This window comes from Arvicola amphibius, chromosome 3 (genome assembly GCF_903992535.2).
Source record: "Arvicola amphibius chromosome 3, mArvAmp1.2, whole genome shotgun sequence".
Taxonomy (NCBI): domain Eukaryota; kingdom Metazoa; phylum Chordata; class Mammalia; order Rodentia; family Cricetidae; genus Arvicola; species Arvicola amphibius.
In genome coordinates this window covers 28,889,240-28,901,319 of record NC_052049.1, presented here as the reverse complement: position 1 = coordinate 28,901,319, position 12,080 = coordinate 28,889,240, and the positions used below count along the sequence as shown (strand labels likewise).

The 12,080-nt window shown below is 40.1% G+C and overlaps 1 protein-coding gene across 1 annotated transcript; it reads right to left on the bottom strand.

Moving 5' to 3' along the window:
* Positions 1 to 241: 241 nt before the first annotated feature.
* On the bottom strand, positions 242 to 11,889 carry Fbxo4 (F-box protein 4). The gene is made up of 7 exons (XM_038322433.1): positions 11,556 to 11,889; positions 10,396 to 10,631; positions 8,875 to 9,095; positions 5,253 to 5,328; positions 4,980 to 5,152; positions 2,660 to 2,835; positions 242 to 563 (listed from the first exon to the last, which is right to left on the bottom strand). Exons 1-7 carry the CDS (start codon positions 11,736 to 11,738, stop codon positions 474 to 476), a joined length of 1,155 nt encoding a protein of 384 aa, XP_038178361.1. The 5' UTR covers positions 11,739 to 11,889; the 3' UTR covers positions 242 to 473.
* Between the last annotated feature and the right edge of the window lie 191 nt (positions 11,890 to 12,080).

Genomic DNA, 12,080 nt, shown 5'->3' with positions numbered 1-12,080 from the left:
TGAAGCAATAACAGATATAACATAATATTCTTTCTATTCTCTCAAAAAAGAACAGGGGTTTGGGCCATATTAATGCAGTTCTGAAATTTTCATAACTAGTGTCTTTATTGAGAATAGATTAAAACCTTTTTTCCCATAACCAGTTAATGAGTCCCTGAAAAGATCCTATGAAAAGCTATTTGCCATCAGGGCAAACTTGATGGTAAAACAGAGAAACTGTGAGGAATGAGAGAACCACAGCTTTTGTTTTTCAGAATTTAATATTTTCAAAAAGACAGAAAATATAAAAGTTATCAAAAATATGAGAGTTCATTTTGGGGGAAAGTAGTAGGATTGAAACTGATTTATGGTAAAGTCAGAACCATGGCATCTGCAGCTGTCCAGTGTGAAACCCTCCTACAGAAAAGCAGGAACAGGATGGATGAGAAACACCTAAGTCCTGCCCTGTGGTTTCCCAAGGTCCAAAGGGAACATCATTTTGCACGCTTAGATTCTACTTCCTCAAGAATCCACTCAATGCCATTCAAAAATCCCGTCAGAGTTTCAGCCTCCATATCCTGGACCTGTGAGCAGATGAGAGAGGATGCTGTCAGTTCAAACCAGAATCCTAGGATGAGTGGCATTTCTTTAGACATTAATTTTTCAAGCACTATCACTGGGAGCAATCGTGTAAATAAGTGATCTTCTAACCACTTCAGTGTGTGTCTTATTCCCTAGTACTCAGCTCTAGAAATGGGAGGGACAGGCTTCTTGCACATTTCTCCAAAGGATCTACTTTAAAAACTAAAACTCAGCCCCAAAGCTACAGAGAAACCCTGTCTTGAAAAACAAAACAAACAAAAAAATAAAACTAACTAAAACACTCTTTAATGAACCTAACCAGTAAACTAGTAAACATGACATATTGCAAAGCTAACCAGACCCGAATGGACCTAACAGACATTATCCAAAAGCTTTAGAATATACACTTTTTTCCAACATAGATTAGGACATTCTTTAGAATAGACATTATTTTAGACCACAAAATCTTTAGCAATGGTAACAATGACGTAGAAAAATCATATGTATTTTTATGGTCAAATGCAGAATAAAACTAGAAATAACAACAACAGAAAGTTAGAAATGGGCAAACAGATAGACTTTACATGCTATTAAACAAACAATTGGCCAATGGATAAGTTAGAAAGACAAATAAAAATGAGGAAAATGTACCAAATATATGGGATACAGCAAACACAGTACAAAAAGGCAAACTGGAGCAACAAATACCTATATTGAAACATGCACACACACACAAATGCGTACACATGCACACACGATTTCAGAAGTAGGGCGTACTTGGGGCCCAAGCCTCGTTAATAAATAAGATTTCAAATGCACAAGCTAACAATGTATCTCAAGGGCTTAGGGAAATCAGGGCAAAATCAACACCATACTATGAGATGTGAAGAAACAACCAAGAAAACAGTAAGAATAAATGAAATCATAATTTTAAAATCACAAAGGATAAACAGTTTTTTTTCCTGGATTTTAAACAGAATCAACACACCTTTAGGTAGATTGGGGAAAAAAGGAAGATCTTTAATACCAGCACTTGGGAGGCAGAGGCAGAAGCAGAGGCAGGTAGATTTCTATGAATTCAAGACCAGCCTGATCTACATAGCAAATACCAGGATAGTTAGAGCTACACAGAGAAGCTCTGTCTCAAAAGTAATAATAATAATAATAATAATAATAGATGCAAATAAAAACAATAGACCAATAGAGACTCTTACAAACAATATATCTGTGCTGTTTCATGCCAACTATCATTTGAAAAAAGATTTTATTATTCAAATAAAATTTAAAGCACTACCCTATGAGATGAGGTGTACATTTTCAGTGGTGGTGGGCACCAAACCCTTGGGTCTCCTGTATTTTGGGTAGGTACTTCACCACTGAGCAACATCCTCACCCGCAATGATCTGTATTTTAACATGAGGAATGCTACTCAGCCTAAGATTCTTAAAACATACACACTGGTGCTGAGAAAGCACAGGAATGGGGTCCTTACAACCTCTCCCAGTTACTGTCTTACTGTTCCTACAATAGGAGAGGTGAGTAAGGAACAGGTCACCAAGTCAAATTTATTACCACCCATCAATCAAGCCCTTAAAAATCACTTTAGAGTGGCAGTTCATTTTAAAAAAAACAAATGCTATCATTCTAATTGTGTCCCCTAAAGTTCTGGGTGTCAGGGACTCGATCCCACACCATACTGCTGTTAGGGAGCAGTGGAACTTTCAAGAAGTGGTGACTTCTGGGAGGTCACTTGGGATGTTCCTTGAAGGTCATCCTGGGATCTCAGTCCCATCCTCTTTCTTTTCCTCTTTTGCTCTAAAACAGAGGTTTCCTCTATCACGTGTTCGTAGTATGATGATACCTTGACACAGCCTCAGAATCAGGATGGTCAACTGATCATGAGCTAAAACATTAAAAACTGAGAGAATATATGCCCTTCTTCCTTTTTTAAGTTATTGTCTTAGCTATTTTGTTACCATAAAAGAAAGCTCAAAAAGACATACATGCAAGCATACATGTACACCTGTGTAAATAAATACTTACAACAGAAAGTACAATAAAAATCAATTCTTTGTCACCAAAGTAGTTAGGACCTTACCATCCACGGGTGGGTTAGAAGGCTGAGACGCAGCTCATGAGCTAAATAAAAACAGGGCATTCTTTTTACATCCACTTGAGAAGTACAAGATAAAACCAGCAGTGGTCTTCCTGAAGATCCAAAAGCTGGATCTGTCATGGCCATAATACGAGAAAATTCATCTTGCCATTCATGTCCTAAGGAATTTAAGTTAAAAATATGTAATTTGCATTACATATAATTACTCTAAAAGTAACTATACTTAAAAATAGCACACAAAAGAATTAAATTTTTACCAGAAGTTAAACACAATAAGATATCTTTATTTCTGAGATTTATTTATTGTTCTGCCAAAAAATTGTATTAAACTGTCTTTCAAAGATAGAAATTTTGATAATGCCATAAAGAAATACTACAGCATGCGGTAAACAAAATCCCAGACCATTCTCCTATATCAGCCTGCCAAGAATCTTAGACTATAGATACAAGGCACTGTTTCTTTTTCTGCCTAAGAACTTTCAGATTTAATGCTAGGCATTTTATTTGGAAAAGCAGTTAGAGACGGAGATAAAGAGGACAGACTCTTAGAGCAGGCATTTTCCTTTGACTGTTAGGCCATTAACATACTGGTTAGAATCAAACTAGTCTGTCACTGGTAGATTTGGCCTCTATTGCTATAGTTAGTGCCAACACAGAGGATTCAAATTCTCTGCAGTTAGGTATGATCGGTATGATACACTTGTAATACTCGCAATCAGGAGAATGAGGCAGAGTAAATGTTGTAAGTTCAAGGCCAGCCCAGGCTACCTTGTGAGGTCCAGGCTCAGATTTTACACACCAGCTTCAGTCTTAGGAGGGGATGCCCCTGATCATCAACAGTGGAAGTGTTCTTTTTTTTTCTTTTCTTTATTTAATAAGGTCTCACTCTGCAGCCCTGGCTGGCCTGGGCTAGCCTGGATTGTGCAGTGCTGTGTCTGATGGACCATTTTGGTTTTTTTTAAGATTTATTTATTATGTATACCACATTCTGCCTCTATGTATGCCCGCACGCCAGAGGAGGGCACCAGATCTCAGTACAGATGGTTGTGAGCCACCATGTGGTTGCTGGGAATTGAACTCAGGACCTCCGGAAGAACAGCCAGTGCTCTTAACCTCTGAGCCATCTCTCCAGCCCCTGGAAGTGTTCTTGGTGACTACAGAATTCTGCCCTGTACTGGTAGAAAGGTCTTCTATGAAAACATCCTTCCCCTCCACAGAATCAGAGAACAAAAGAATACTTGCTTCACACTCCATTCCTACTTCTGTGCTCAGGCGAGAAGCATTTGTTTGTGCACTTCTCTCAGGAGTGGTCAGTCTCCGCCGGAGTAAGCGGCAGGGGCATTTCTCATCCTATCACTGCCGATAGAAAGCTACGGTTTCATTTGAGAAAAAGATAAAGAAAATAGGGCCCCCTCTCACCAGAATAGCAGCAGATGAAGACATGCCTCTTTCACAAAAGACCAGAGGTCTCCTATCCTACCACTAAGCTTGTCATGAAATTCTAGCTGAACTTTATGGGGAAAAAATCAGTAAGTAGATATAGATTATTTTTTGTATTCTATGTTTTCACTTATTTGTTATTATCCATCATGGCATCCAAAACTTAACAGATTGGCAGAGAAATAAATTCACTGTAAATTAAAATCAACATATTAAATAACTATGACATATGTATCATGTGCATATTATATACAAGCAATATGCATAATAAATCATTTATTGTATAGTTATATTTTATCTTGTACACAGAGGATTGGGAGGAAGTTATAATACTGGTTCAAGATTCAATGACAGCAATGTCATACCAAAACAATGTCAGTGACAATTATTCAGAGTATATGGAGAGTGTTATGAACCCACTGATTTAATTAACTTAACTTTAATCTACACAACTAACACCCTATCCCCACACCTCTCTACAGCATGGGTAAGAATAAACCAATAAATTTTCAGTTATCTACTTCAATTATTTGAATATATCAGAGGCAAAGAAAGCATCAGTAATTTTAAAATGTCGGCTATATAAAAATGTGCCTATCGAATCAAGCTTAGGCACATATCAGGACTCTGTGGTTTATAGAAACCTGACATCCTAGATAACGGGCAAAATCTATGGATCACAGTGTGGCATGCTAAGAAGTGCCCATGTAGTCCTAACACTAACACTAGTGACAGTAATGGCCAGAAAATCACAGTGGTAAAATCCAACTGTTGTAGTATTGTGGTGCTGTAAAAATATGATTATTTATTTTACAAAGAATGCTGTAGTAGCACCTTGGAGAAGAAATATAAGAATGCTTACGCTTATGAGCTTCGGCGTTTGCCACATAGATGAAGCCATCTACAACCTCACACACCTTCTGAATCTGTGGGATCACACTGTAGCGGCTTCCTTGTTCATTGCCTTCACTCTGTAGGCTGAACATCTTGTTAACGGTGCTTGTGTGCTCTTCCCTTGCTCTGTCTCTCTCCTTCCTGCAAGAAGAAAATATACACGTATATAAGAAAAAGACATGAGACAGGTCCCATCCCTCTGCAGTAGATGTTCTGCTGCTGATGTTTCAGGCAGCCTTACCTGGTAGTCGAATATAATATCAGGATGTTGAATTTATGTTGATTGCTCAACTGAAAATTGACTCCAGATCCAATACCTACATGAGAAAGTCTGTTATACAAACAAGCCAATAATAAAAAACACTTAAAAATTCCACTGAAAGATTTATGCAGTGGAGGGGAAGAAAAGTAGCATGTTACATGCAACTTTGGGATAAACTGCCATGCCTGTGATGAGGAGAGCAAGTTGTATGAACTTTGACAGCACAGATACAGAGAGCACTGAGTGCATCCTGACTTTCCAGCCTCCAGGCAACGTGACAAGCATCACAGTAGCAGCTGGGGCATGGCGACTACTTCTATTTATCCTCAACATACCTCCTATTCATATCTTACATTTCCACTGGTCTTATAACCCATGTATATACTCAGTGGAGATCCCCTTCTTCCCGTCTGAGAAACCGTTCACAAACATGAGGTGCAGCATTAGAAATGCCGTAGAAACTGAGCCAGAACCATAGATGCTGAAATTTGGAATTAGAGCGGTACAGATTGGAATCCTAAGCTTGCCACAAAAGTGAAATAACCTATACTTCCTAGGGATTCCTGTGAGGATTGCCTGAGGTCTAATATTTGATACCCTTAGTTTGCTAACTATTGGCTTCTTACTTCTGTGTGTCTGAGTCACCCAAAACTTTTGCTACCCCTTTCTTGGCCTCTTCTGTTTTGTTGGTGGTGGGGGTTTTGTTAATGAGCAATGCATTTTTTGGCCTCCTGGAAACATCCCTGGTTCCATAGCTCTAGTTCTTGCTAGAAACTTGTCCCCTTCCATCTGTGCACTTCTCTCTGTGGCCAGTCTCTGTTTAGTAAAAATTAACAACCTGTAATTTCTTTCAACCAGTCCTCTAAATTCTCTTGCTTTAACGAGCCTTTCCTGCAACAGTAGATACCTTACTTAGCTAAGGGTTTCTCTTCTCTACAAAGCCATGGGCTTCCAGATATACAAACAAATTGACATCGTCTGTTTCTACTTAACTCATTAGAGACTACTCCAATTCCCCAAACTTTCATTCCCCAAACTCTTGACTTCTACTTAAATAAGGTATGTTACATCACACCGTTCTAAGCATACCTTGTATAGATTTGGACTTGTGGGTACTATTTAAAATATAACTATCCCAAGTCACATGATCCTCTAGCCTCCAGCCATGTTATTTCACAGAAAGCACATGGAAAGAGAACCAGACATTTCTGCTTTGTTTTTACCAGTTTAATTTCCAGAAATTATCCATTCAACACACCTAACTGGAGTCCAGCTTATTATGCAATCCATATTGCCCTCTGAGCTAGTAGACTGGCATTTTCAAGCAATCACTTAAGTCACTGTAAGGAGAATGTAATTGCCATTTCACAACTGTCGAATTTCCTCGTATCTTCTGGCTTCTTCTGAAGGGTTTTCCTGAAACTGGCCTGCCTTAGGTAATACTTGTCGTGCCATGGACTCGCAGCTATCAGAACTGCTTATTTCCTCGTACCCTATAGTGAAGAAGTGGGCTGATCTCTCTACTTCCAATGACTTGTCCAAACCATTACTCAAGAACCATCTGGAATAGTTCCATCTGAAAAAGACACCGTTCAGCTGGAGAGCAGTCTCTTCATCCTCAGCTTTGCCATCATGATCATCCCCTCCCCTTTTGCAGACTTCAGCTTGCAGCTCACTATCTTTCTCTCTAGCCTCCTAAACTTCCAAGTCCATGGGAACCTGAACTGTCTATGACTCCAAAATGTTAATTTCTTCAGATCTTGCTCTGATCTGGACACATAATCTGCAAGCCATTCATTTAACATGTGTGTGTGTGTGTGTGTGTGTGTGTGTGTGTGTGTGTGTGTGAGCTACTTTTCGACTGCTATGTCAAAACACCATGACTAAGGTAACTTATAAAAGAAAGCACTTAAAGATGGGCGGTGGTGGCACATGCCTTTAATCCCAGCACTCAGAAGGCAGAGGCAGAGGATCTCTGTGAGTTCGAGGCCAGCCTGATCTACAGGAGTTAGTTCCAGGACAGGCTCCAAAGCTAAAAAGAAACCCTGTCTCGAAAACCACAAAAAAATAAAAAATAAAATAAAATAAAATAAAAAGAAAGCACTTAATTTGGGGGCTCCTGATTCTAAAGGGTTAGAGTCTGTAGCAGTTGCTGAGAGCTTACATCTGAGCCACAAGCACAAGGCAGAGGGAGGGCTAACTAGGAATGGTGTGAGAGCTTTTGAGACCTCAAAACCCTCCCTTAGTGATGCACCTCCTCAAAAAAGAGCCACATCTCTTAATTCTTACCAAACAGTTCTACCAACTGGGGGCCAAGGATTCAAATACATGAGCCTATCGAGGCCACGTTCATTCAAACCACCATAGTGTGGAACCTATGATAAGTCTGTCATTACAGATACAAGTAAAAATAAAACTGACAAGAGCTCTAGCTCCTGCCACCAAAAGCAATAGCCACTCAGAAAACCAAAAAAAGAAAACAGAAAAGAAAAAAGCAATAGCCACAAAAGTCATTCTCCTCTGGTTATTCCTTACCCTAGTGAATGACTTTAAACCCAACAGAAACCACAAAACAGAAATCTGCTATCCTTATTACATAATCATTACTAACAGTTAATTGCATCAATTTTCATCCTCAATTCATTCTTTTTCATTCAATGACTCCTTTCATATATATTTTAATCATAGATTATAGCAGTTTCTTTAGGCCCTTCTAACCAGTTTTTTACTCAGGAGCCAGAGTAGACTTTTCTAAAGTGAAATCTTGATCCCCTCAGCCCTCTGATGAAATTTCTTCAACAGTTTTCACATACTTATGCATTCCAAGTGCTGTTGTTGTTGTTTACCTAGATCTGCTCTTCCTAGATTTATAGACACTTCAGAACTTTGTGTTTTTACCCTTCTTGTTTTAAGAGAATACAGTTAATACTGATGAGTCTTAGCTGATATCTTCTTCAATGTGCAGCCTTCTTTGATTCTTATGCTTCTGTTCAGAAACTAACTGATCATATTCTAATTACCTCAATACTTGTCTGTGGCCTCACTTAGAGCCACTGTCTCCATGGAGGACCAAGATTTGTTCTAAATCTCCGAATCTATGCCGTATAGTGAGTAAAGTGTATCTTACATTGCATTGCTACTCCTGTTTATGACATTTTCTCACCTCACCAAAGGTCACATACTGTTTTGTGGGTTGTTTTCTCTTTATTTGTTTGTTTTTTGTTGTTCTTTTTTCTGTAGAGAGGAGGTGATAATACAGTTCTCTTTTAAAAATCCCAACATGTATAAAAAATAATTGGCAAACAGATGTTCAATGGCTTTTCTTGACAAATTGTTCTTATTATAAACACAATATGGACTGTTAAAACACAGTAACTTATTTTAACATATTAAATTCTAAGTTATACAAATTTGAGAAATTAAGAAAAATATACTTCTTATATTAATTTTTTCCCACTTAGTGGGACCAGGGAGTTCATTCACCAATTTCTGTATTTCATTACAAGATTTAATTTTAGAAATGTCCATCCTTTAACACTAACATCAAGCTCCTAGTGCTAGAATTACTATGTATTGTATATTAACATGAAAATTAAATTACCATCAATCTGTCTATGAGGCAAACCAGCAGCTGGGCAAAGTTCCTCAGAAGACATCAAACTCAACACCAAAGATGTGTTCAATTCTTCCAAGCCTGGTCCAAACATAGCAAATCGGGGTTCGTTCTGAATGATCAATGAGTGTAAGAAAGAGGTAACAGCTCCATACACAGGACGGCTGGCTTTCGAGGCTCTTCTTGTATATGGACAGCACATTTTATAACTGCAGAAAATTGTCAGAATTAGAAAATAAAACAGAAAACATTTAACTTTTGTTCATTTGAGAATATATCACTTATTGAGTCATTGCAAGGCATAGCATTATCGAGATTATAGTTTCAACCCTACCAGACAGTTGGTGGGGGGCACCGTTATAACATGTATGCAGAGTGTCACGGCAAGGAAAACACAAAGTGCTAGAGAGTGGGAGTAATCATGAAGTTACAGAACCCTCCCCGAGGAAGATGTTCTTTACCTTCTTATCTTTTATTTAGTTTCTTTCATGAAACACCAATATTTGTTTGAATAGCTGGAAGTAATTATATAGAAGAGTAACTATTCTCTTCCTGAGAAAGATTTTTATCCCTCATCCTAGAGTATGTGGCAATGTTTGGACAACCTTATCTTCACATCTGGGGAAGCGGAGGCTGTGCTACCAGCATCAACTTAGCAGAACCAGAGATGCTGCCATACATTCTACAGTTTCCAGGATAGTCCCCTACAACTGCTCCAAAATGTCAATAATGTTAAGATTTAGAGTTCCCACAATAAAGATGGACTACAGATATTTAGTGTTAAACCCCAGAAATTTTAAAATATCACTAAAGCTACTAATATCAAACTTCTTAAACACTCCTTTCATGGTCTTCAAAGCAACAATTCATTCACAACACTAAATAAATACACAGAGAGGCCCAAATATACCTCATTGAAAATTAGCAAAATAAAGACCATGTGGAAGAAGCTATGACGGCTCAGCAGGTAAATGTGGCCAAGCCTGACGATCTGAGTTTGATCCCAGGGACCCATATGGTGGAAGGAGAGGATGGACTCCCAAAGGTCGTCCTCTGACCTCCATATGTACCATAGCATGTGTGTGTCCACCCACACAAACACACAATAAATAAAAGTAATTTTTAAAAAAAAGTCTCAAAAATGGTTTTCTTCCCAGCCAAAAAGAATTGTTTTCTGATCTCTGGACATTCCTTCTCTGGTTATGGCATTTGTAATTTAACAAAACAAACATATTAGAAATATTATGAGAATTTTAAGAAATGTCCTCTTTCGTGCCAACTGTATCACATATAATTAATTGAAAACCGGTTGGTCACCACAGGGAAATAACAAAAGGTTAAAGCTGTAAGAGTCTTATGAAAAAAGTCAATTAGCTCAACCCATAACTTTCTTAAAGGCGCCATTTAGTCAAATTCCATGCAGCAAAGCAGCAGCAGTGTTGGAACTAGCGTGGACTACTTAGTGTGAGATTTAGCACCTCCTGCTAATTCACAGAAATTGATACTCACACCTTCATGTAATCAAAACACGTGCTGTTGGTGACCTCAGATATGGGCTTTTTTAAGATCTCTAGATCCGGAAGTGACTTCCAATCAACAGAAGACCAAGAAGGGAGGTCCCGCAAGAGAAAATATCTCCAGAGGATCGGGTCTCTCACGGTTTCATTCCAGTAACGGTCTGTGCTTCCCAGCTGGCACAGATCATGGGGTGAAAGGAATGACAGGATATACAGCTGCACATCAATCTGAAACAGAGGCAACAGCACGTAAGAAAAGGAGCACAGCTTAGATAATCAACAAGGAATTGCTCTTAAAGGGCAACTGAGCGAGTCATTCTTCATACTAAGTCTATTTTATTTTCCTTCCATCCAGAGGAAAATAAAAACTCAACATTTTAATTCCTAACACATATGAAACATTCTTGAAAGTTCAAGGCCTTGTCTTTCAAGCAAAATAACAACTTCCATATTTTTCTTTCTGTGGGTATTTTGATATACCAGTTAATAATTTCTTTCTCAGAATAAACGTGTTATCGAGTGCAAATTTTTCTGATTTTTAACCACTAGATCAAATGAAAGTGTGTGAATCTGTCATCTGAATTTCTCCATATAGTCTATTAATCCGTTTCAAAGGACACAGGTAAGAAGCTTGGGGGGTTTTCATTTGGAATGAATGTCAGTGGGACGCACCAATAATCCAACTGAGATAAAAGAAATGTAATAACAATGTATGATCTCTTTATTTTCTGATCTTTCTCTGAAACTTTAAATGATATGCACTCTTCTTGTGATCTCTTCTAACCTGGGGCCCTTGTAACTTCGTTTATTTTTCAATTACGTGGTAGTTTTGTCGTTTAAGGCGTGTGAAACTTGCTTGCTCCAGGCGATAACTGGAATACACTGAGCCTGGGACTGAAGATAGGATGTGCAGAACAGAGACAGTGGGATGCTTTCCCAAGCTAACCCGTTTCCTTAAAACAGATTTCCAGATATCCTATTTGGACCGCTGACAATCTGTGGGCGATCTCGCTGGTCACTAGTGTAAGACGTGGGGGGCGACCCTGGCTGGCTGGGGGACACCAAGAGTCAACGTCCAGGCGACTCTGGGCACTGTCCTTCCAGGCGAGCACACACCCGGAAGTGGCTGGCCTGCGCTCTGGGCTGGCTTACCGGCAGCCGCGTCAGCGCGCTGGTCTCCTCCTCCGCCTCCTCCCGGGAGACCGTCCGCGCCGCCCGCTCCTTGCCCACCGAATGCCAGAAGGTCCTCCAGCCGCTCAGGATGGCGGCCTCCAGGCGGCCCCAGTCGCTGGCGGGCGGCGGCGAGCCGGCTCCGCGGGGCTCGCTTCCAGCCATGGCCGCCGTCACCGCGCGACGAAGCCGGGCGCACCCGCTTGCTGGCCGCTCGGCCTCCGTCTCCGCCTCCGCCCGCCGCGCTGGGTCGCCCCGGGCTGACCTACTGGGCGCAGTTCCGGGCAGAGGTCCGCGCCAACCATCGCTCACCCACTCGTGCTGATCACCACAGCCAGCTCTTTTACCACTGCTGGGAACCCTCTGGCCTCGGAATGACTGTCCTCTCTGCCCTACCTCCTTACCTCATACTATACTATATCACACACACGCACACGCACACGCAGGTACACACTTGATCCCTGGCTCCTGGCTCCATTCACTGCAAGGACCTAGTAGCGATGGCTT

Bases quoted from the DNA above. Each gene is read 5' to 3' on its own strand.
- Fbxo4 (XM_038322433.1), bottom strand. From the start codon at position 11,738: ATGGCTGGAAGCGAGCCCCGCGGAGCCGGCTCGCCGCCGCCCGCCAGC. The intron at 9,096-10,395 runs GTGAGTATCAAT...AATTTTCTGCAG, and splicing joins TGTTTTGATTACATGAAGGT to TTATAAAATGTGCTGTCCAT. The intron at 2,836-4,979 runs GTAAGCATTCTT...TAAATTCCTTAG, and splicing joins AAACGCCGAAGCTCATAAGC to GACATGAATGGCAAGATGAA.